We start from the raw sequence: 25,251 nt of genomic DNA, 5'->3' as shown, positions 1-25,251 counted from the left end.
ATATTTCAATAAAAAAAAAAAAAAAGACATACACAAGAAATATAACTTACTCCATTATGAACAGCTTAGGGAACATTTGTTCCATTTTATTTACTCAGCGGAAGGAATAATTATTGCAATGAATGATCGGAATTGCTGAGAAATGGGAATTATCTTTCATAATGAATTGTTCTGCTCCCTGCAATAACCACAACAAGAATACCAAAGTAGATTTCCAGCCGCCCTTTAGTCATGTTTAACATGGCATCGCGTAAGTGTATCTGGGTTGGGTGACAACTTTAAAATAAGCAATTATACTTTGTGAAGCTGAACCTGTAGCTGTCCTAGTGAGTGTCACATATGTTGCAACATCACAGCTAAACAATAGAAATCTTTCATTGCAATATTCTGTATTGCTTGTACGTACTCACCGGGTGGTCTGTTTGTGTATTCAGAAAGCTTCTGTCCAGCCTCTAGTGCTCCCAACTGTTCTCCCACTATCCCAGTCTGGTCAGAGTCCTCCATACGTGGCTCAGAGGTACTGAAATAGAAGAGGTGATTGACTTTGTGGTTTTGTTGCGCCCAACAAGTTGACCTCTGACATTATAATCAATTTCTGGTTTAAGCCATAAATCATTTGCCCTCCAAACTTTCTGATGTCAGCATGTGTGATTTGTCAGACCACTGCAGTAAGACTAGATTAACTAGTTGAAGTATCACTTAATATTGCCTTAGTAATGAAACTGATTTATATTAAACAAGCGGATATAATGCCTATTGGATTACAGCACAAAATATCTACCTCCATTGTGTAGTCAAAAGGTACATTTTAACCCTGCTCCTCCCTTCCTTCCCAAAGCATATGAACACTTTCTGCATATCCTCAATTGCCTGAAAAATATCTGGATTTCTCTATCTTGCAATTTAACTCCTAATGTAAAATAGCAACAACCATACATTAACATCCTCCACCTCTATAGCGAAAACTGGTGGTCAAGATCTTCACCCTCCATTCTACCATTACCATTTAAAAGAGAGAATAATCAGCAAAAAATTGCATAACTCAGCAGTGAGGACTGATAAGTCACGTGCTCTGAAGACGTCCCACACATGCGCTATAATATGTGGTAAGCCTGTAAGCTGATATAGATGACACCAATCTATAAGGCTAATGCTGCCTTATGTCATTGTAGGAAGCTCTGTGTGCAGCAGTGAGTAGCCAACATATTTGTTCTCTATTCACCATAATTAATAAGACATAAAAGTAATATTTACCCCCTTACCACCATTTTTCAATAATAGCCTTTACAAATTAAATACAAAATGAAAATACCTCTTCACCATTAATTAGCATTTTAGCCTCAATTACCCTATATGTTCTTCTCCTTGCTGGTTTTTCTTCTTCCTTGGTGGCTTTTTCTTCTTAGGTTTGGCCGCACTGCTGTTCTGCTTGCTATTCACACCAAAGTGCCCAGCGGAGATGTCACTCTGGAGGAGGTTCACCAAGAGAGGGCTGGTCAAAGTAACATCTTTGTTGACAGGGAAAGGGGAGTTTTGACCACATGACAGCTGACTTCCATTGCCACCTTGAGCAAATGGAGAACTGAATGGTAGACCATGACCTGAAAAGTGCTGGCCAGGACCACCATTTCCAGGCATGTTCTGCAGGTGCTGAGGGTGCTGTTGGGCCATGTTGGCTGCTTGCTGCATGGAAATATCAGACAACATAGAGCCCAAATCACCACCAGCTTGACCTGTAGTTTCTGCATGTTGTTGTTGGAGGTGCTGACCGGGTCCAGTATGTCGGAGAACCTGGCTTTGCATGTTAACACCCTGTGTAGGATTACCACTCCCTTGCTGGGAAATAAGTTGCCCTGAGAACTGCAACATGTTGTTATTCACACCAGGAGTTGGTCCCCTTATTATCTGACTAGGTCCTGCCATGATCCCTGCAGGGTTTTGGTTACCAAATCCCTGCTTACTACCTTGCATAATATGCTCCATTACAGGATTCTGTTGAATTACAGTCTGACCTTGGGGAACCATCATTTGATTGTGGGAAGGAATCATTTGTTTAGGTGTCGTCATCCTCTGAGTTGTCTGAGCCAGGTTCTGGGATGCTCCTAACATCTGTCCCTGTGATAACAACTGGTTCCGTGAAAGTATCAGCTGGCCCTGTGTTGTGAGAGGTGACTGACCTTGAAGATTCACCATTTGGCCTTGGGAGGAAATAATTTGCTGGTGCATGCCCAGAATTTGAGACTGTGCTCCTTGCTGAGACTGACTATGCAGACCACCTATGTTGACTTGGCTCACTCCACTGCCACTAGTCTGCTGGTTATTATGAAGTCCTATCAAATTGGTCTGCATCAGGTTAGGCCCAACATGGGATCCCTGCAGTTGACTGTGGGAAGATCCATTTGCTTGACCACCTAAAAGGACAAGAAGAATGTGATTCATATTTAAAAACAGAATGCCAGACATAAGTTTTTATAGAACATGATCTATAGTTATTATAATATACAGTATGTATGAACTTTGCATATGGACGTGTGTTTAACATTGAAATCTATATCATTTTGATAATGTATCATAACTATGCTATTGGGAGACCTTGGACCTCATTCAGAGCCGCTCGCAAAATGCGAGCACTTGCTCTGAATGAGGGCAGCCGCATCTCTAAAATGAGCCGGCCTCCTGACCACTCGCTAAGCTGTGGGTGACCACCCACAGCTTTAGCGAGCAGCCAGGTTGATGGTCGTGATGGTCAAGATCATCGCGACCATCAGGGCTTGCGATGACACCCTTGTGGTAGGGTCTTGTCTGCCGCAAGCCCCAGTGAGCTTTCAGCTCTATTAGAGAACGGAAGCTCACCACTGACATCACGAGTGACGTCAGTGGGGCCGCCCCCAAACGACAGGCGTTCCGTAAGGAACGCCTCCGTTTGGCCAGCCACCCCCCCGCCCCGCCTACAAAACGGTGCGAGCTGTCGATCACCATCGACAGCCGCCCCTTTTGTAGTAAGCCCCGGAGCGAGAGAATTTGTCTCTCGCTCCTGGGCTTGCGCACAACGCAGTGCGGCCGCTGCGCGTGCGCAGGGCCTCTACATCGACCCGCTAGCGAGCGCATCGGCGCTTGCGAGCGGGTCTGAATGAGACCCCTTGTTTCTTTCCACTACCTCTGTGTATGTGGCTTTCTCTGCTTGTCCCATTATCCACCACACATCATGACAGTAGCAGTCTTGCCATTGCTTACTGAAACATACATATGGACAAGTCACTGCTGCCAACAAAATTAGCTCCCTTGTTTCCTGAAATACTCTCTGCTGTTGTGATTATTTTGATTTGGAAATGGGCTGCTTTACATCCATCCACTTACTGGTGGATGGATGTACATTTTGTCCTAATGGGTGAGGCATTAAGGCCTTTTAACAGTTCCAATGGAAAGAATGCAGTTTAGATATTCTCATTTGTAGTAAAACACATTGGTAGTCTGTGTAGAGACCATGGACTAGGATTTACTAATAGGCAGTTTGTCAAAGCCAACCCATGGATGTAAAGCGGCAACAGAAATAAATGCTAAACCCGGCTGGTTTAGCTGTTATTTCTGTTGACATTTTAAATCAATCATCACTCAAAGCTGCTGATTAGGGTCGATTTTGAAAAACCTCCCGTTAGTACATTAATCCCCAAGTCTTTTACACACGTTTTAGAAAATTTTGCTGTATAGGCCCATTAAATCCGACAAGTTCTAGAACAAATCAGTACTTATTATTTTAGACAAGGTTGTGACTGTGGGAGAACATATTTTACATATACAGAACAGATCACTTGTGAGAGTGGAAGTTCTCAAAATCGCAATTCATCAAATTGTAAGTTGTCTGCACAGCAGTCACAGAAAGCCAGCCACAGTCATTTATATATGTAACTATGCATGTATGACATGCTTGTAAGATGTTGCACGTTGCCCTCATATTTTCTACATACTGTGTAATAAAAACTAAACCCAAGTCAACATGTTAGGTCTTTTATTTATTAGGCGATTGTCAATAAGCACCTACAAAATCAAGAGTAACCAGATGAGGCATACCTGTTCCCTGCCCAGAGGAGTTTCCTTGCTGCTGCGCTGCACCACCATTGGCTGGTGACCCTGCAGCACTGGGTGGTGTCTGTCCTTGCAGATAATTAGCATTTGCTTGTCCTGCTGGGAAACCAGGAGGGAGCCGTTTCAGAACTCCTTGGGAAGTAAAGAATGAAAGTTAAATTCATTGTACTATACAGCCAGCTTTGGTCCCAACAGGCTGCTATCAGGGCAAATTTATGCACATATGTATTTACACAATATAGTCGACAGTTAAATGTAAGCAGGTATTAAAGATCAGATATAGACTGTAATAGTATAGGTGGATTAACAAACAGTTGACTGTCAAAAGAATTAAAGTTAGACCGAAAACCCTCCCCCCCCCACCCAAAAAAAACCCCCACAACTTTTCTTTCTAAAATAAACATTATTAATTATACCATGTACCTTTCAGCTTTTAGATTAACAATTTATTCCTGATGTTACCTTTAACTCTTTATTCCTCCAACTGGTGATCTTTCTTTATTATTACCACATCTGACATATCACACATTTTACTCATCTCTCCACTAAATGATAAATATTAAAATTCTTCACTACGGTTTTAATAATCACATTTAATCTAACACTATATAAACACACAAGAAAGCGGAGTATCACATACCTGTATGAATATTCTGTGGACCCTGATTCTGCTGCATCATAAAGTTTCCTGATGCATTTCCCTGTTGCATCATACCACTGCGGCCAGGGGAGCCAATAGGCTGTTGTTGGAACCCCTGAGGCAACGTGCTGCCCTGGCCTGCCCTTGATGTCATGGCCTGCTGTTGGGTTTGGTTCACTGTAGGGGAGGAGGCCGGGGAGCTCTGCTGAAAGGACGAGGGAGAAGAAGCCGGAGACTTGGAGAGATGGGGTTGCTGCAGAGGAGTTAGTGCCCTCGGGGGTCCTCCTTGCATAGGTTTCATTGGAGGAGAGCTGAACTGATTTGTATTGGCTATAGCAGGAAAATTGGAGTGAACTTGAGAGGTCTGCTGGCTGCCAAATGGATATGGAGGGGGAGGATGGGAGGGTGTTTGCACTGCAGACAGTGAGGATCTCTGAGGGAATTGCTGGGACTGCTGTAATGGACCTCCACCCAGTGCAGTTTTCTTCCACTGTTGGTTGGAAGTCATACTTGCTTGAGCTGGTGGAGGCTGCAGCGCTCCTGATGCAAGCTGATTCCAACCTGGAGGCACTGGTACTTGTGCAGGAGCTGCAAAGGAGGGACGAAGGCCCTGGGATACTTGCTGATGCTGGGCTAGACGAGCTTGCTGCTGAAACTGTTGAAAGTTGGCTGGATTAACAGGTCTGCTGCCAACAACTGCCTGCATGGGATGTAGCTGGGGAGCCAGGGAACCAGAAGGGTGGCTCTGCTGCTGAACATTTAAACCAGAAACCATGGGATCCATAGCATCTAACGGCAGAAACATATTGTGAGAAATGTATTTGCACCTTTATCATCCTTTTCCTACCACACAACATCAGCTGATTCAGAGTCACACGCTGCTGCCACTGCTTCTGAGCCTTTTGCCGTAGTCAGGTCTATGACCTTATGCTAATGCTAGTAAAAGCCCTTCCCCTGGTGTACAAGTGTGCAAGGTTTGGGGCGGCTACTTTGAACATCTTTAGATGCAAAATCCCGCTTGGTGCATCTTCAGAAGCTACCATTGGACGTACCATCAAAACTTGCACCTGCCCCATGTTAGGGGCAGATTCTCAATGTAAGCAACCTGAGTTCACAACTAGTTATGCAGCACACCTGTGACACTCCCATAACACGCCTATAAGACTTTGCATCTCCGTGTGTCTGAATAGCCACCTCAGAGTCACCACCCAGGAATGCCTAATACATTTCTGAGACCAATGAGTTTCACTCGTGACTGGGAGTACATAGTGGGACGCATGCGATATGCGACTTTTTAGGTACTTAGATGCATGTGCAGTTGGAAAACATCGACCACTTGCGTGATCAGCATTGTGTGTGACTCAGAATCAGGCCTGCATTCTCTATCATTGGTACTGCCGAATGATAGGTCTAAAACAGATGCAAGCTACATATATTTGTAGCTCAATAGATCTCAGGTCGCAGGCAACTTTGTTTTCGCATGGTCACACATATGAAGTAGTGGGCTGGTTTATTAATTATCAGGTATTTCTATAGCACTTTCCAGGGATTCGCTGGCTGCAAATAATCTAGAAGTTTTGTGGCAAGTAATAAAAATATTTCATTCCAATCGTTACAATTCATTTAAGTTGAAAACAAGACAACTGTCTCAGTGATAAATACATACACTAATATTAAATATATTTATTAATAATTAAGGAGATGTATATTTTTGTTTGCCTGCTCTCCTTATGTAATGTCAGCAGGATAAGCGAATATGTATTCTGATATGCTACCAAGACAAAGCCCTATATGTCTGAAACAACAAGAGATATGGTAAGAACTTACCTTTGTTATCTCTGTTTCTACGAAGTCCATAGGGTCCACAGGGTTGACCTTGGGGTATAGGTTGGGAACCAAATCCGGGCACCACGCAGTTAAAGCTTTTAGCTCCCAGGATGCACTTGGGTCCACTCTCCCTATAACCCCACCCCCAGCCAGAAGCACCTCAGTTTGTAAGTAGCCAAAGGCCGGAGGAGGAGAAAAAAAGAGAGAAAACTGGAACACTCGATAACCATACTCACAGAAATGGGAGACGGAAAACCGGTGACCAGTCACACAGCCCATTTGAAGCCAGGTGCGTCAGGGCGGGCGCCCTGTGGACCCTATGGACTTCGTAGAAACAGAGATAACAAAGGTAAGTTCTTACCATATCTCTTGTTTTCTACTTCAGGGTCCATAGGGGGTCCACAGGGTTGACCTTGGGGATGTCCCAAAGCAGTTCAACCAAGGGAGGGGACGCTCCTGTGCTGAGAGGAGAATCCGCCGCCAAAAAGGAAGCATCCTGAGAGGCAAAGGAAAACAATGCCTAGAACCTTAAAAAGGTGTAGACAGAAGACCAGGTGGCCACCTAGCAAGGCAAACCAGCCAAGGCGCCACCGCGAGCCACCCACGAGGGTTACATGGCCCGAGAAAAAAACAAGCAGCAACAACAGAAAGGCCTACCCATGGGTAGGCCCCTGAAGAAGACATACGAGGCCGTCCAGCCAACATATGGCCATAGGCCGGCCATCCTTTCCTGTTAAAACCAGAAATCTCAGACCACCAATAAGGAGTCCGATTTCCGTCAGGAACTTGAATGGATCACATAAATCCACAGAGGCCGGACCACAGTCAATGAGGCCACACCAGCCGAGAGGACTGGGGACTGAATGGCCGCACCATAAGTTCCAGAATAATATGGAACCTGAAAATCACTAAGAAGAAACACAGGGTGAGAGCAACTCACACCCTAACAAGATGCCCTCCAGAAGAGGGAGCCACATGAGAACGCTCCCAATTCCGACACTCACCTGGTTGATATAAACTCCCTGATAGAAAGAGAGAAAGCCAAAGCAATAGACCATGTAATGGCTATTACAACCAGCGGTTCCATTAACTTTCCCCGGAGTTAACGAAGAACCACTCCTAACTCCCAAGGAGACCCTAGGGAGGACAAATGGAGGCATAATCCAGAAAACACTCCAAAGGATGAACTGGATATCAGAGCGGAGCAATTCCATAACCTAATCATACTGACAGTGTAGAGATCTGCACTGTCAGGAAGGCCAGGCCGAGGGAGAAACCCAAGCCAGCCAGAAGGAATGCCAGAATATCTGGAAATCCTGGACACCAGAGGATCGTATTGATAGGTATAATACCATAAGAATTATGGCTGCCACAGATTGTGGTAGGTCCCAGCAAAAGCTGATCCATGTGCTCCAATCATTCCAACGATGACAAAGCCATGGAAGCCGTAAGACCACTATAGGGACGTAGTCAAAGACAAACGACCCAGGTCCAAGGCAAACCCCAGGACCCTGAGACAACAGGTCTGGGTAGCAAAGCATCAGGAATGGAGTATCGATGGAGAGACTCCGAAAAACCAAGTACCCCTGACATCTGGGGCAATCAGGAGCCACCAGCAGGAAAGCATCTCTGTCTCTATTGAAACACTTCCCTCGAGGAAGAATGGAGACTGGAGAACACAGGTACGCAAATTGGAAGAACCCCTTCACCGACAAAGAGTCACTGAAGGTTGCTTCAGAATCCCCAGAGTTGGACTGTAACACCATAGTGTGATAGAGTCAGAAGGCCATGAGTGTCACCTCAGGAGGGCCCCCCCCCCCTGCTCACCAGGAGATGAAACCTCTCTTGGGGAAGAGACTAGTCCCCGGGATGCACGTCGTAACGGCTGAGGACTCCCGCTTCCCAATGGAGAGCACCCGAAATGAACACTGTCGAGATGGTCGGGAGGAGACCCTCAGACAATGCCCGAATGTATGACATACCTGACATTGCCACCCAACGAACAGTATTGCTAAAAAGGAAGCCACTGTTCTGACCCTGTCGGACTGAACTTTTTCAGGTTCACCTGGAAACAAGGGCTATGCCAGAGTGAAGCCCAAGACAGGCTAAAGTTCCAACAAGTTAATTGACAGGGTGGAATCGACAGACATCCAATTGCACTGAAATGGATGCGAACCAGACACTGTCCTTAGCAAAGAATACCCTGGACGAGATGGCCATAGTCACCCGAAAAGGGACCGACTTGCCTCCGGGGAGAGCATCATCGTCTGAACAGTGATCCGACAGAAAAAACTCGTTCCATCTGGAGATAAGCCAATTATGGAAAGGCCTGGAATGGAACTGAGCCCATTCCACCCTTCCAAAGGCAGACACTGAATAGTGGACCATGCATCCCAGAGTGTAAAGACATATGGCGACTGCGCAGACATCCATGTACTCCTAATGGAAGAGTGGAGATGCCGTCTTAAGCCAGAAGAATTCTCAGATTTTGAGAATCCAGCAGGGCTCCTAGGTGAAGAATACCCAGAGAGGGATGCAGGGAGGACTTTTTTCCCCTTGATTAAACGTCTGCACCCTGAAGAACCCACAGTCAACCAGACCCGGCTGTAAAGTACCCCGGTGATCCTGCTAAGAGCAGGAGGCCATCCAGGTACAGGAGCATTGGGATATACTGAACAGAAGAACTGTCAGAAAATCCAAAACGCTGGTAAACCCCTGTGGGGCTGAGATCAGTCCCAACAGGCAGAGCCCGAAAAATCGTAAGTGCTGTGATACAGCAAACCTCAGTCCATGCTGAGGTAAGGTCTCTGTAAGTACCCGTAGGCACGCGGTCTGTATATCCAGTGATACCATAAAGTCCCCGGGTTCCAAACATAGTATGATGGAGCATAGGGATTGCTTCCTGAACCCAGGTAGCTTTAGGAACTGGTTCGGGGAATTGAGACAGAGAATAGGCCAAAGAGGACCATTCAGCCACCGCACCAGAAAGAAAGCAGAACAACCAGTCCCTCGCTGAGAAAGTGGGGATGGCCCAATTAGCTCCGCTTACCGCAACAACTGTATAGCTTTCTGGATTTGTAAGGCCCTGTTCCGAATAAGGGCCTGCGTACCATCACATGGAAATAGGCCGCCTGAGCAAAGAGAGGGCGTACCCTCCTACCCACGTAGCCGCGGCAACTAGACACTAGTACCGGGCAAACTGAGAAATCGCCATCTCCCAGTGGTAGGCCTGTCTCGTCAGGCTGACGATATATCCGTTGGTTCAGAAGCAGGATCGGCTGGCAGTCCAGGCCTGCTCGGAACTGGATATGTCGGCCCTTGTAAAGGCCGACAGTCTATGAAGAAACAGACCTTTAGGCTGACCCAGAGGACAAAAAGACTTAATAGTCTGAGGCCCCGTAGTGAGCATAGCTGACGGCGGGAAATTTGTACTGCCACTGTCAAGGTCAGATATACCCTATAGATGGTATCTGCACCTCTGCATTCCCAGAGCGCAGCCATAGGGTATTACGGAGGATACCGTCGCAGCCGGAACTCTGAAAGTTTGGAGCTGGTATCCAATATAGGCATGTCCACCTATGACAACTGCATATATTACGTGAGCGACCAAATACACTTGAACCCCAGACGTGTTGGAGGGGAAAAACATTACAAATGCATCAGCTCAGTATGCAATAGTATTAACCAACCATGCTATCGCCATGGTAGGATGGGTAACAACCCCTGAAAGCGAGTATACTGATTTCAGGCAGAGTTACCACCTACGGATCAGAAGTATCCGACCACGCAGGAATGGGATGCGTAGTAACGTCTGTAATCCGACGAGTAACACGCCCATCCACCCCAGGAGGGGCTCATGATGACCCTCAGGGAATTTGGGACAGGAGACCAAACACTGTTGTAATACCTCATATCTGGCAACAGCCAGAGTCCCGCCCTGCGATCCACCCGCTAGTCAGCAACAGGGACCCAGAAGGCACGTAATACTGAGGGTGTATGATACAGGTGCAGGTCAACATTCACTCTAACCAGAATGGACCTGCTACCAGCCCTAAAACAGGGATAAAAATACTTGAGATAGGCTTCCCCCCCGTGTAAGAGGGAAAGAGCCCAAAACAGTATCCAGTTCACGGTAGAGCCAAGTGGGAAGTAAGCACAGGGCGTCCACCACGCCAATTTGCGTTTCATAGAAAAACGACTTCCACCTAGGGTGGCTGTTGTGGTAATCCCTGCAAGGGGCATGACAGACTATTGTGGCACCAGGGGGAATTCATATACTCGAAAAAACCCCTGTAGTCTGTGTCACAGGGGAAGAGTGCAAGAAACTGCGAGATACCCTGAGATGAAAAGGGCAGTATGGTGAAGTAACCCCAAGTGAGGTACAACAATGGGGCCCGCCCGGCGATCCGCAATTAAGAGGATCCCGAGAAAACAAACCGCCCAAGGGGGTCGTGAAAGGGACCGGCACCCGATGACGCCACATACAGAACCCTTTAAGAGTTAAATCCTCCGCACTAACACCTGCAGCACATGGCTTGCAGGATAGTAAAAATGGGTGCAGTATAACGCTCTATCTCCTGGTCAGACATATCTGACCAAGCCTTGTGATCAAGCAGCGCTATACTGGTCCTGACTGAAACTAAAAATTAGCTGCAGGGACCCATTTTCAGCGTATGCAACACACAGTTCCACTCAAAATATGGCAACGTGCAGCACGCAACAGTATGTGACAAACCTCACAAATATTAACAAGTATATAAATGTGAGGTCTCAGAACCACCCCAAGTACAGTTGTATTAGGGCAGATAAGGAAAGGGATAGATATACACTGACAGGTGAGAGAATAAAGTACAGTCAGCACTAGCATAAGTCACATACCATGCAGATATACACATATATACATAAACATGTCATATAATATACTGCACTATTACACTGCATGCAACTTACCCAGATTCAGTGTCTGGGAAGGCTACAGCTCTGTGTACACTGACCTGATGGTGAGGTACGCAGGGGGACAGGACCAACTGCCATCTCCAGAGATCTCTGCTGCACCACAGAGAAAATGGCCGCTGGAGACCTCAGAGGAAGCGTGGCCCGCGGAGGAAGCAGCTCAGCGACGCCAGACTATGGATACTGAAAGGCGCGCTGAGCTGAGGGGAGGAGCCGCTGTAACAGGGAAGGCTGTCTCCCCTGGCCGGCTATTAACCCCCGGGACGCCGGCTCCCTGCACCGAACACTAAGTCCCTGGTGGTCTAGTGGACACACGGGGTATGGGGGGCCCGCCGCCACTGCCGGCGCCTCCGGTCTGTCCCCAGAGACCGGAGGCACAGGACTGCATTTCAAATGCGCGGATCACCGCAAGCGGTGACCCGCGCCTTACCTGCTCCCCGTGGATCCGGCAGCAGTCATGGGCTCCCGCAGAGTCCGGCTAGTACAGACTCTGGGGTCCCGCTGAGATCCCCAGATCTGTACTGGCGTCTCAGCGCCAGCGGGGTGACGGAGCGGCAGCTTAGACGTCCTATGGACAGTCTGACGCTGCCGCGCTGAAGAATCCAAAGGAAAAATAAAAAACTCTGTCCTTCAGAAAAAATAAAGCTTAGGGGCTGCTAATCAGCTCCCCACTGCACTAAACGGTGACCCGATTCCGGCCGGGCACCAACTTAAACTGAGGTGCCTCTGGCTGGGGGTGGGGTTATAGGGAGAGTGGACCCAAGTGCATCCTGGGAGCTAAAAGCTTTAACTGCGTGGTGCCCGGATTTGGTTCCCAACCTATACCCCAAGGTCAACCCTGTGGACCCCCTATGGACCCTGAAGTAGAAAATATAAAAATGTAATAGAGTAAAAAAATTAATTTATTCTAGCAAACCCCAACCAAGGCAAAATATTAAATTGGTTCTAGTCAAGAAATGGATGTCAACGCTATTCTGTATGACTAGCAATTAAAGGAATGCCCAATTTGATCTGTATGCATGGTTCTCATGGAGGAGCTGATGCAAACTAGCCACGCTTGACTTGCGTGAATGGAACTACGGGCCTCATTCAGAGATGAACGCAAACCCAATGGTGGGGGGGCAGGACTCGTTCTGCGCATGTGCAGAACGGGCCCTGTGTCGTTACACGCAGTGCCCACTGAGCTGCAGCCTGATTGGGGGCAATGGGGCAATGGGGATGGTGCCATCCTCTTTTCCAGTGGCTGCGTCTTCTGCCGCACTCGGATCTGCAATGCATCTTTTCTCCTCAGACACCTCCACTGACGCAGCAGCAATGCTAATAGCTCCCATCTCTGAATAAGAGCCCTATATGTGGATATTCACCCATATGCCAAATTGCGACCACACCATCCTGTCCCATATGCTTGAGGAAATAGCCAACATCAGCACTTGCACTGGTCCTATACCTGGTGCAAGTGATCAGTCTGAAATCAGACTGATTTAAGAGTATGAACAACTTTCCCTCACTAAGCTTAGCGTACGTGCAAACGCACAATTACCACCAACTTTCGCCCTTCTAGCAGCAAGTGGAGAGGCGCCCATATTCTGTACAGCCCTGAATTGCACATAGTGCCATATATTACAAGATCCATCTGTAAGACAGACTTGTGTGCAATCTGCATCAGTTCCGGAATATTCCAGAGGAGTCTGACTGGTTCCCAGGAAAAGAAGATACACGCTGTTTTTTATAGTACAGTCTCTGCCTGGTTCACAAAAGTGCAAATCTTTTAATTGAACTTTTGCTATGCTAGAAGCTATGTAATTTTACCCTAACACTACCTTGCTGTTGAGGCGGCCTGGGGGTCCTTTGTTGGATTTCAGTGCTTCCGCTGGCAGCCACCATCATAGAAGCTGAAACATGAGAGCCATGGGACATCATGCTCGCTGCGGCCGGGTTGCTCATCCTGATAAGGCCTGCAAAAGAACATTCACAACTAGAATTTACACTTCTATAGGGAAATCAAGAATCAACAGAATACTACATTTCTCTGGTAAAAAGCATATTTTTGAATCATATGAGGCAACCATCTGATTCAATACGTACACTTTACGTGTGTGGAACAATTAACTCGGGTACATATTTCAGATTTGCCATTCAAAGCAATAATGCCATAGATATCAACTAGCTGTTTCACCATATTGTAATGGGCAAGATTCATTGTACTAAATTGCTAAAACTGTACCCAAAAGAAACTGTAGTCTATAAGCTCTCAATATTCAATAGCCTACAAAATAAAGCATACAACACTAGTTCAGTAATTTTGGAGGCAATGCAGTTCAATCCTGCTTGTAACTAGGTTACGTTAATTATTAACTCCCTCCTCCCCAATCATAATTGAAATTATTATTTCTATTTGCAATGTGTTTAGTTAATGGTTCCAGCCAGTTATATTCTACTTTATTTTATCACATATGTTGTATCTGGGAAACACGAGAGCAACATAAATGCGACTACAGACCATACAAATTATTTCCATGCAAACTGGGAGCAGTATTTGACCTGATACCCAATAAATTGGGGAGGAGATTTAACAATGTAAGCACAGAACACCTCTAACATGGAAGGTTCACACAATTCCAAAACATCATTTAGAATGGAGCCAGGATTTGTCACATACCTGCTCTGTTTTGCACTGCAAAATTTGGATCAATTCTCATAGCATTATTTGCTGCTACTGGACCGTTCATCCTCACCTCCTGCGCAGGATTCTGGGCTAATGCTAGGTTGATGGCCCCTTCTCCTGAAATACAACAGAGAAAACAAATGTATCTCTACAGAAGCAGATGGAAACACAAACAGGCGAATGTCGAAATCTAAGGAAAATTAATAAATAAAAAAAAAATAGATCAGCCCTGTTTTTCTTCAAGATCCATAGGTTTCACAGGGATACCATGGGGTAATGTGGTTGGAGAGATCCAGGCGACAATCAGTTAAAGCTTTCAGCTGCCAGGATGCCTTGGGTCCTCCTCCATATATACCCCGCCCCCAGCCACAGACCTTCAGGTAAGCAAGCCTCAAGGCAGGAGAAGGAAAGAGGAGAAGGAAGAACAATTGTACACCAGAAGCACTCTCACACAAGATGAGGGAATCCGTGACAGAAAATACCCAATGCAGCCAGGTGCGTCAAGATGGGTGCCCTGTGGACCTCGAAAAAAAAGAGTTATTAATTGTAACTCTACCATAGCACTTATTTTCTTCTTCTTCAGGGTCCATAGGGATCCACAGGGATACCATGGGGATGTCCTAAAGCAGTTCCCCTGAGGGTGGGGGACGGTCCTGAGCAGAAAGGAGAACTTGTGGCTGGCCCAAAGGAAGCATCCTGAGAGGCAAAAAGTATCAAAGGCGTAAAACCTAAGAAAAGTGTGGATAGAAGACCACGTGGCCGCCTCACACAATTGTTCAGCAAAGGCACAACGACTAGATGCCCACGATGGCCCTATAGACCGAGTAGAATGTGCTGTCACAGTGTTTGGGACAGGGAGATCAGCCGGTGTAGACTTGAGAGTCATACATAACCAATCGAGCCAAGGTCTGCTTGTTAGGAGGCCATCCTCATTTGTGAAAACCATATTATACAAAAAGAGCATTTGGTTTTCGAACAGAGGGCCCGATTCAGAGCCGGACGCTATTTGCGCTCGCTCGGAAAAAGGGGCCGGATATTTAAATTGAGCGCTCGCTCTTTGCGGTCCGTTGACGCCTCTATGTCTGAGCGAGCGAACGAAACATGCGCTCGCTATTTTGTAAAGACGCCCCCTGGCCACTCGCATCCTACGTCATCCCCGCTATTTATTAGATTAATCGAGTACATCGAAAGGCGTCTGAACTGCTCGCAGTGCTTGTGGTTGGATTTTCCTACCGCAATCATGTGAACAGTTCAGGCTAAGAAACAACCAAGTGACGTGGTCGATGACGCTGCTTTGTTAATTATGCACACCCTTAAAACGCCCGTTTTGACCGTTTGGCACGCCTGCGTTCGGATCACCACTCTCCGTTTTCAAGCACCTTCCCCTGTTACCACCCACAAACGCCTCATCCTGTCACTCAAATTAGCAGGCACTCGCTGTTTTGCGAGTGCTCGATTTCCAACCGCAATGACTGGTTGGCGCATGCGTATTACGACCCATACGCATGCGCAGTTGTGCGAACATCGCTCGGAGCGAACGAGTGGCCGCTTACGAGCGGCTCTGAATCAGGCCCAGAGTTTGTACGCTCCACATAGATACGGAGAGCATGAACTACATGGCTTGATGTATGGAGCCTGAAAAGCTGGAACTACAATTTCTTCATTTACATGAAAACGGTACACTATCTAAGGAAGATAACAGCTCTATCCTGGTGAAAAATCAAAAATGGGGAGCAAAAAGAAAGCTCTGCCAAATCAGAGATAGCGAGGAGAAAAGGGTCTTCCCTGTCAACCATTTCAAGCCTACAGAGTCCAGAGGTTGAAATGGGGGAGCTTGTAGCCCCTTAAGATCCAAAAGACAGATCCCACAGTGCTACTGCTGGGACAAAAGGAGGCTGAACTCTCAGAACTTCGCGTGCCTCCTGATGATTGAGATAGGCCACTATAGTCGCGTTGTCGGGCTGGATGTGGACCGGCTTGCCTTGGAGCAGGTCCTGTGCCATGATAAGTGCTTTGTATACTGCTCGCAGTTCCAGAATGTTTATTGGCAGATGACTTTTCTAATTTGTCTATCTTCCCTGAAAGCTGTGATGACCCGTCACTGCCCTCCATCTGCAAAGACTGGCGTCCGTGGCGAGAAGCACCCAATTTGCAATCCAGAATGGGCGTCCTTTGTCCAGATGATCCTTTTCAGCCACCACAGGAGGGAGAGACAAACCTCTGAAGCGAGAAGGATGCTCTGGGACCTTATTAGCCGATACTGTCCGTTCCACCTGGAGAGAATCAATTTTTAAAGAGGCCTGGAATGAAACGGAGCATACTCCGCCAAGTCGAAAGTGGGATACGAGACTATGCTGACGGAATAGGCAACGTAGCATTTCTGACTAAGTGCGTCACATGAGCATCCACAGTAGGAGGTATCTCCCACTTAGTACATTCAGGAGCTGGGAAAGGATACAACGATGTTAATCATTTATGCACATAAAACCCTCTATCCGGGTTACCCCATGCCTCTTCCATAAGCTCAGTGAGCTGCTCGGATTTAGGAAACTCCGTTTTGGCCACCTTCTGGTGTTTAAACACAGGAGCCGTCTTACTAGGGGCTGGTTCATCATCCTGAATATCTAGGATTGATTTAACCACCCTCACCAAAGAAGGAACATCCACTGTGGACCCACGGATGGTCCTCCTCTCCGGGAAGCAGTCGGGAAGCCAACGGACGTTATCCCGACCGCCAGCTTCCCGACTGTCTAATCCCGGCAAGGCACTAATGACAGGCATTGAAATCCTGACGCCTGTCATTAGACCTACGGCAGTGAGGGTTAAATTAGGGGCTCCCAGGGGGGACTTAGGGTTAGGCACCCCCCTGGGAGGTTAGGTTTAGGCTAGGGGAAGGGGGTGTTTGCTCAGGGCAGGAGAGAGTGAGGCTAGGGGACAAAAGTGAGTCAAGCAGGAAACAATATCAATAGCCTCAATGTTATGCTTAGTGATGGTGGCCTTAGGAGGTAGAGGAGGGGAAGAAGAGGGGGATACGTTAAAAGAGAGAAGGTGATGGTCAGAGATACCCACTAAATGTCAGTTATGTTTAACCAAGCCCCACAGGATAAAGACAAAGAAACTGTTTGTCATGCTGGTTACACACTGGCCAACATATCGGATATATCATGTCGGCCAGTGTGTACAGACGATTCGTCTGTGAACGAGGTCATTCACAGACATATCGTGTCACTGTGCAGCACAGCTATATCTGCTCATCATGTTGTATGTACGGGTGATCAGCCGAACGGCCGAACACTTACTGCAGAGACTGCTGGGGAGGGGGGCACAACATGCTTATATGTCTTAACGCCATGAGCACATCCAATGAACAAAAAGAATCCCCATCCTCTGGAGACCTATGAACTCCTAAGGCTGGAATCACAAAATCTATTTTAATGTGAAAACAGGAGATAACCTTAGGCTAAAACGAAGGCTTGGTCCTAATAAAGGCACAAACCTCATAGAAAATTAAAGACTTACAGGACTGAGGACCCTGCTCTGAAACTCGCCAAATAAAATAAACTGTCAAAAGAAAAAAAAAAAACCTGTCTTCTAGGAACTGCAATGAATCGCACAGCTCTGAGGGAAGGTGCTGTAAGGCAGTCAAAACCAGATTAAGATCCTAAGGAACTATAAGAGACACAAATGGAGGCTTTACACACCAAACACTCTGCAAAAATGTCTTGACAGTAAATAAATGTGAAAGATCCAAAACCTGAACCTTCTGGCAACTTGGTCTAAACCAACCGTCCGGACCTTCCTGTAAAAACAGTAGCAATGTGGACGAATTAAATAGTAAAGCCCTCCTATCACCGCACAAGATGTAGGTTTTCCATACTCTATGTTAATTTCTGACAACTGGTTTCCTAACCTTAAGCATAGTCAAACACATTTTGAGGGAAGCCCTTTGCTCAAAGGATCATGCCACGCCTTTAAAGCCAGCCATTATAAACTCAAGTGAAGATTGAAAATGCCAGTGTACCCACACCAAATGTGACCAGTCCGGAGCTACTAGGAGAACTAGAATCCCATCCTGCTTTACATTCTTAAGCATCCTTGAGAGCACTGCCACTGTAGGAAATAAAGTATGACATGGCACTGACATGGTGTCTAACAGAAATGCCCTTGGATCCCTGGCTTTGGCACATAACTTTTGCAAATAGGACCAAAAGTTGATGTTCAACAGAGACATCTGGCTGAATCCACCTTTCAACAAGTTGAAGAAAAACCTTCAGGATCAAGTTCCTGGCAGTCGCTTTCAAGTAATCTGAATGAACATAGCCATGATGGCAGTAATGTTTTGCTCCACCTATTGATCCAGTGGTTCTCATGGCCGAGGGAGACCCTTGATGACTGCAGTACACCAGTGTAGTATTGTTGGACTCATTTTTACAGAAATCTGAGTCACCCCTCCAATCCAGAGTACATTGTCACTAGAGTCCATTCTAAAATGTTGAAGGGCCCTGAGCTGGTAATGCTGGTTCTGAACAGCAAACTGGAGAAAGCAAATACATTCTGAAGCTGGGTATTTAAGTACTTCGGAATGGGACAAAGAAAATATCTGGTTTCTGCACAAGGAATAGACTGGAGTAAAACCCAAACCCATTTGCCTGGAATGACAACCAGCAAGAAGATTAAAGGCTGAATGAAGTCCTGCAGAGCAATATGCTTTGCCCTGTTGCAGGAATAACTGTAGTGAAAACCCATCAGAGATCTAGGACATGTGCTTGGGTGAGAGGTGGCTTGAGACTGGGATATGTAGTGGAATTGAACCACTTACCCTGAAAAAGCATACAAGCTCCTGACATCTAACATCTTGGGTGGAACTGTTGCCAGTCATGTTATCTTTTTTCAGGCTTCTTTGAAGCCAGAAGAAAGCTGCTTGTCTCTCTGCTGAGCCCATCAAGGGGCCCAGGATGCCTCACGTCATTTGATAAATTAAAGGACCAAGATTCCCAGTGAGTGGTATCCTCTAAAGGAAAATACAGCTTGAAAAAAAAAAAAAAACTGCAGAGGAGCCGGAACTTACAGTTTGGCCTCACCCATACCTAGACAACCAGATACTACATATCCAGAGGTAAGAAAGAAAACCAGACACTTCACTGAATGCTTAACCAAGAAGCGCCATGAACTTAGAGTCCAGGAATCTTCAAAGTCTGAATTGGATGCCACTTCACCTTCCTAACTGGAAGCAATGTGACACCCGAAGCCTAAAGCACCTGCACATATGTGATACAGGCTGTAACGGTCAAAGATTTTTGCAAGAGTGCATCAATCAGCCCCTGCACAGATGAGGCAAAGCTTCTACATCAAGTTGATTCAAGCTGACCAGCTGCCACTGAACCAGAAGTCTGGCCAGACTGATTTCTCCACCTCAGATTCCATAAACCCGGGCACAGGCAAAATCTGATCTGCTAGCTGGCATACTGTACAATGTAAAGAAAAAAAACAAAAAAATATGAGATATGGTAAGAACTTACCTTTGTTATCTCTATTTCTACGAAGTCCATAGGGTTCCACAGGATACCTTGGGGTATAGGTGTGACGTCAGTCATCGGGCACCATAGAGTTAAGCTTTCAGCCTCCCAGGATGCACTAGGGTCCCCCTCCTATACCCCGCCCCCGAGCCAAGGCATCTCAGTTTTGTACCAAGCCATAGGCCGGAGGAGGAGAAGGAAGAGAGACAATAAAGAACTGGATACACACAAGAATCACATTCTCATCAGAGGGAGACTGAAAAACCGGTGACTAGAGCAAAGCCCATCTGCAGCACAGGTGCGACAGGGCGGGAGTCCTGTGGAACCCTATGGACTTCGTAGAAATAGAGATAACAAAGGTAAGTTCTTACCATATCTCATATTTTCTACTTCAGGGTCCATGTGCTGAAAGGAGAATCCGCCGCCCGAAGGAAGCATCCTGAGTGGCGAAGGTGTCAAACCTGTAATACTTCACGAAGGTATGGACAGAGGACCACGTAGTAGCCTTGCAGATCTGGACTGCAGAGGCACCACATCGAGCTGCCCACGAAGGACCCACAGACCTAGTGGAATGAGCCTTCACAGAAGGAGGAACCGGTAGGCCTTCATGAATATAAGCTTCAGAAATAGCCATACGGATCCAGGCTGCCAAAGTTTGCTTTGAAGCAGGCCAACCCTTTTTACGGAAGCCATAGAGGACAAACAAGGCATCCGACTTCCTAAACGAAGAAGTGCGGTCAACATAAGTCTTCAAGGCCCGCACAACATCCAAAGTGGCCTCACCCACTGAAAGGCCAGGTGAGTTAAAAGCCGGAACAACTATTTCCTCGTTAACATGAAACTGGGAAACAACTTTGGGAAGAAAATCAGGACGAGTGCGTAACACTGCCTTGTTCGAATGAAAAATCGAGAAAGGGGGTCTACAAGAAAGAGCCCCTAAATCAGAAACACGTCTGGCCAAAGCTATGGCCAGAAGGAGAACAGTCCTAGCAGTTAGCCATTTAAGATCCACTGAGCCCAGTGATTCAAACGGCGGTCCTTGGAGAGCCCTCAGGACCACAGTCAAGTCCCAAGGCGCAACAGGTGGAACAAAAGGCGGCTGAATTCGCAGAACGCCCTGCATAAAGGTGCGCACATCAGGGATTGTAGCAATCCTACGGTGAAACCAGACAGATAGGGCCGAAACCTGTACCTTCAAAGAAGCAAGGCGAAGCCCATGGTCTAGTCCCGCTTGTAGGAAGGCGAGTATCCGAGACAGACGAAACTCCCGCGGTGCATAACCTCTCGGTCGACACCACTGGAAGAACGTATGCCACACGCGATGGTATATCCTCGCGGAAGACGGTTTCCGAGCTATTAACATGGTACGCACTACAGAGCTGGAAAACCCCCTGGACCTTAACATGGCTGTCTCAACAGCCACGCCGTCAAGACAGCCGAGTCAGGTCCGGGTGAAGACAAGGACCCTGCGACAGAAGGTCCGGTCGTAGCGGCAACCGCAGAGGACTGTCCACGGACAGACCCTGAAGGTCTGAGAACCAGTGCCGTCTGGGCCATGCGGGAGCTATCAACAGGAGCGTCCCTCCTTCCTGTTTGAATTTCCGGATTACCCGTGGAAGAAGGGAAACCGGAGGAAACAGGTAAGCGAACCGGAACGTCCACCGGACGGACAGAGCATCCACCAGAGACGCCTTTTCGTCTCTTGTGCGAGACCCGTACACTGGCAACTTGTTGTTGTGCCGGGATGCCATGAGGTTGATCTCTGGAAGACCCCACTTGTCCACCAGAAGTTGAAAAACGTCCGGGTGCAGGGACCATTCCCCCGGATGAACGTCCTGGCGACTGAGAAAGTCCGCCTCCCAATTTAGCACTCTCGGGATGAAGACAGCTGATATAGCCGGAAGATTGCGCTCCGCCCATACCAGGATCCGAGACACCTCTACGAGAGCCGCCCGACTTCAGGTTCCTCCTTGCCGGTTTATGTAGGCCACGGTGGTAGCGTTGTCCGACTGGACCTGCACTGGGCGACCCTGGAGAACCCGATGTGCCTGCTGGAGAGCATTGAAAACCGCTCGGAGTTCCAAGATGTTTATTGGAAGCTCTGCTTCTGTCGGAGTCCACCTGCCCTGGAACAAGTGTGGACCCTAAACTGATCCCCAGCCCCGAAGACTGGCGTCTGTTGTCAACAGGACCCAATTCGGTACCCAGAACAGACGTCCCTTGTTGAGATGGGTCGTCTGCAACCACCAGGCAAGGGACAGGCGAACCTCCGGGGTGAGCACTATCGTCTGGGATTTTAGATACTGAGGCAGCCCGTTCCACTTGGACAGGATCAGGTGCTGCAGAGGTATGGAGTGAAACTGGGCATATTCCACCATGTCGAACACCGACACCATGGAGCCCAGTAACCTCATCGCCGAGTGTAGAGACACCCGGCGGCTGTGCAGACAACTGCGCACCCTCGACTGTAAAGCAGAGATCTTTTCCCCCGTCACAAAGATCCTTTGCTGTCCCGAGTCCAATAAGGCTCCGAGGTGCAGAATCCGCCGAGACGGGATTAGAGTGGACTTCTGCCAGTTTATTAACCAGCCGTGCCGTTGCAGTAGCGCAATGGTCAGGTCCAAGTGGCGCAGAAGGAGCTCCGGAGATCCTGCCACTAATAGAAGGTCGTCCAAGTACGGCAACATGCGGACCCCCTGCAGCCGCAGGGAAGCCGCCATGACCGCCATCACCTTGGTGAAAACCCGTGGTGCTGTCGCCAGGCCAAAAGGTAACGCCCGGAACTGAAAGTGGTCGCTGTGGATTGCAAACCAGAGGAACCTCTGATGGCGCAAAAGAATAGGGACATGCAGGTAAGCGTCCTGTATGTCCAATGACACCATGTAGTCCCCAGGTTCCAGCGCCAGAATGATGGACCGTAGGGTCTCCATCCGAAACTTCGGCACCCGCAAAGACCTGTTGAGAGCCCTGAGGTTGAGAATCGGACGATACGACCCATTGGGTTTCTGCACCAAAAATAGATTGGAATAGAAACCCTGGCCCCTCTGGGAGAATGGAACAGGCACTATAACTCCAGCCTGGAGCATAGTGTGCAAGACCTTCCGCAGCTCCGTAGCCTTGTTCCGGTCTGATGGTAGACCCGTGGTGAAAAATCGAGCCGGGGGTCTGTGCCGGAAGGAGAGGGCATACCCGTGGGAGACCACCTCGAGAACCCAAGTGTCTGTCGTGGTGACCGACCAACACCGGGCGAACTGCAGCAGGCGGCCTCCCACTTTGGGATCCCCCAAAGGGAGGCCCGGACCGTCAGGCCGCAGGCTTGTCATCTGGCTTAGGGGCCGGACGTCTGGGGCCCTATAAGACCGAAAGGACGATGGTCCTGAACCAGAAGGGACAGCGGCCGACGGGAGACATGCCGATTTGGCTACCGCAGTGTGGCTACAATCTTGTCCAGATCTGGACCGAAGAGAACTTCTCCGTTAAAGGGCAACGCCTCCAAAACCTTTTTTGAATCAGCATCCGCCTTCCAGGATCGCAACCACAAGGTGCGACGAGCAGCCACCGCTGCTGAAGAAATTCGAGACACCAGGGTACTAATGTCTAAGGCCGCCTCGTTGATATAAGTGGCCGAATCACGGAGATTACCAATCAACTCCGCCTGCTCAGCCAGACAGTCGGAATCGAAGGACGCCTCCAACGAATCCGCCCAGCGCTCCATCGCTCTGGCAACCCAGCAAATGACCATAGCCGGCCGCGCTGCCCCCCCCAGCAAGGGAATAAGCGGACTTCAGGCAGATCTCCACCTTGCGGTCCGTAGCATCCTTAAGGGAGGACATGGATGGCATTGGTAATGTGGCACTACGGACAAGACGTGTCACATGAGAATCCACCTGTGGAGGGGATTCCCACTTAGCAAAATAATTATCCGCGAACGGATAAGCCACCGCCAGACGCCTCTGCGGCTGGTATCGCTTGCCAGGCTGTTTCCACGCCTCCTCTAAATGGTCCACCAACTGACCCGAAAGAGGAAAGACTGTGGCGTCACCCTTCACATCCTTAAAAAAGGCATACTTGGATTTAGCCGCTGGGGGAACTTCGTCCTCAATCTCCAAGGCTGTGCGGACTGCCCGAGTAAGTCCAGGAATATATACCTTGGACCTAGCGTCCGCTTCCTTAGTACGGAGAGGTTCCTGATCGTAAGGATCCAGAATCTCCCCATCATCAGACGTCCCTTCGTCATCCTCATAAGGAGCCGACAGAGACGCCACGGGCCGTTTATGTGGCCGCATCACAGACTCCCCTTGCAACACATCCGACAAGTGCTGTACAGAACTCGTCAGGGAGTTAACCCACGCCGGCTTCTGAGAAACCGGGAGAGGGGAAATAGGGAGACTGCGGGGTACCACCAATTGTCTTGGGAAACCCTGCATGGGTGACGACACCACTGATTGCTGGGACAAACCCATCTGCGTAAACGCAGGCTGCGGAGCTAACTGGCCCACTAAGGTTGTAAGCGCCTGAGCGAAACAAGCCCAGGGCGTTTCCTGTACTGGTGCTGTAACCGTAATAGGCCGCGCCAACGACAAACACTGCCGGCAGAGGCCCTCCGCGCTACCCTCCCCCTCCGCTAAAGGTACTTTACACGTAGTACACTGCAGCCGGAGTGGAAAGTTACTTTCAATCATAATGGTAGAAAGTATGTGACCCCTCTCACCAATTTTTTTAAAAAGGCGAGAGACCACCCTGCAGCACCGCAAGGGCTTTAGCAGAAAGAACAGGGACAGTAATAAGGCTGACAGTCAGAAATGGAAAGTACAGGCAGCAGCACTAGCACAGTCACATACAATGCAAAGAAACTCAATTCCTGCACTAATCAGCGCTGATAAATCAACTACACAGACACAGAGTCTGGTAGGACACAGCGCTCCATACACAGACCTGACCACAGCGGAGGAGAGGTATGCGGGGGGACCCAGACCACGATGCCTCCGTCCAGACTTCCAGCAGCGTTCACCATGCGTTCTTGAAGATGGCCGCCGAGGAGCAGAGAGGAGGCTGGCCTGGGGGAGGAGCGCTGCCACAGGGCCAGTCGGCGTGTTGCAGAGAGGGCTGTGCAGCGGGGGAGGCGCCGGCTGTGAGACAGGGAAGGCGCGCTCCCCTGGCATGCATTTAACCCCCGGGACGCCGCAGCGCTACCGCTCTGCTGCGGTCCGCTGTCCCAGGGGGGTAGTGGAAACGCAGGTTATATACCTGGCTCCACGCTGCAGCCAGTCCCCAGGGAGCCCCCTGCCTGGGGACTCTGGACCATGTAACAACGGGGACCCACCGCCGGACCCCGCTGCTTACCTTGCTGTCCCCCTTGATTCCGGCCATGGTCCTGAACATCTGGGGTCACCGCTAGCTGTGACCCCAGATGCCTACCAGCATCCCCGGATCGGTACCGGCGGGGGTGTAGGGAAGACAGCATGGACGTCAGGACTGACTGTCCATGCTGTACTTCCAGATGTGCAGCCACAGCTGTATGAAGAAAACTTCAGGGGCTCTTCTTAGCCCCCACTCCAACAGGTGCA

The 25,251-nt window shown here is 48.5% G+C and overlaps 1 protein-coding gene across 4 annotated transcripts in view; it reads right to left on the bottom strand.

Moving 5' to 3' along the window:
- NCOA6 (nuclear receptor coactivator 6) overlaps positions 1-25,251 on the bottom strand; it is a 49,091-nt gene that overhangs the window by 10,679 nt on the left and 13,161 nt on the right. For all 4 annotated transcript variants that reach the window (XM_088480633.1, XM_088480636.1, XM_088480635.1 and 1 more), the window contains exons 5-10: positions 14,163-14,285; positions 13,324-13,458; positions 4,724-5,512; positions 4,069-4,215; positions 1,349-2,411; positions 411-520 (exon numbers count right to left, since the gene is read on the bottom strand). In XM_088480633.1, the coding sequence (XP_088336759.1) occupies positions 411-520; positions 1,349-2,411; positions 4,069-4,215; positions 4,724-5,512; positions 13,324-13,458; positions 14,163-14,285 (2,367 nt within the window). The remainder of the gene's footprint in view (positions 1-410; positions 521-1,348; positions 2,412-4,068; positions 4,216-4,723; positions 5,513-13,323; positions 13,459-14,162; positions 14,286-25,251) is intronic.

This window comes from Taudactylus pleione, unplaced genomic scaffold, assembly GCF_031769625.1.
Source record: "Taudactylus pleione unplaced genomic scaffold, aTauple2 ptg000256l, whole genome shotgun sequence".
NCBI classification, from domain to species: Eukaryota; Metazoa; Chordata; class Amphibia; order Anura; family Myobatrachidae; genus Taudactylus; species Taudactylus pleione.
Note: the sequence above shows the minus strand (reverse complement) of the source record. Positions and strands in the feature narration are given on the sequence as shown.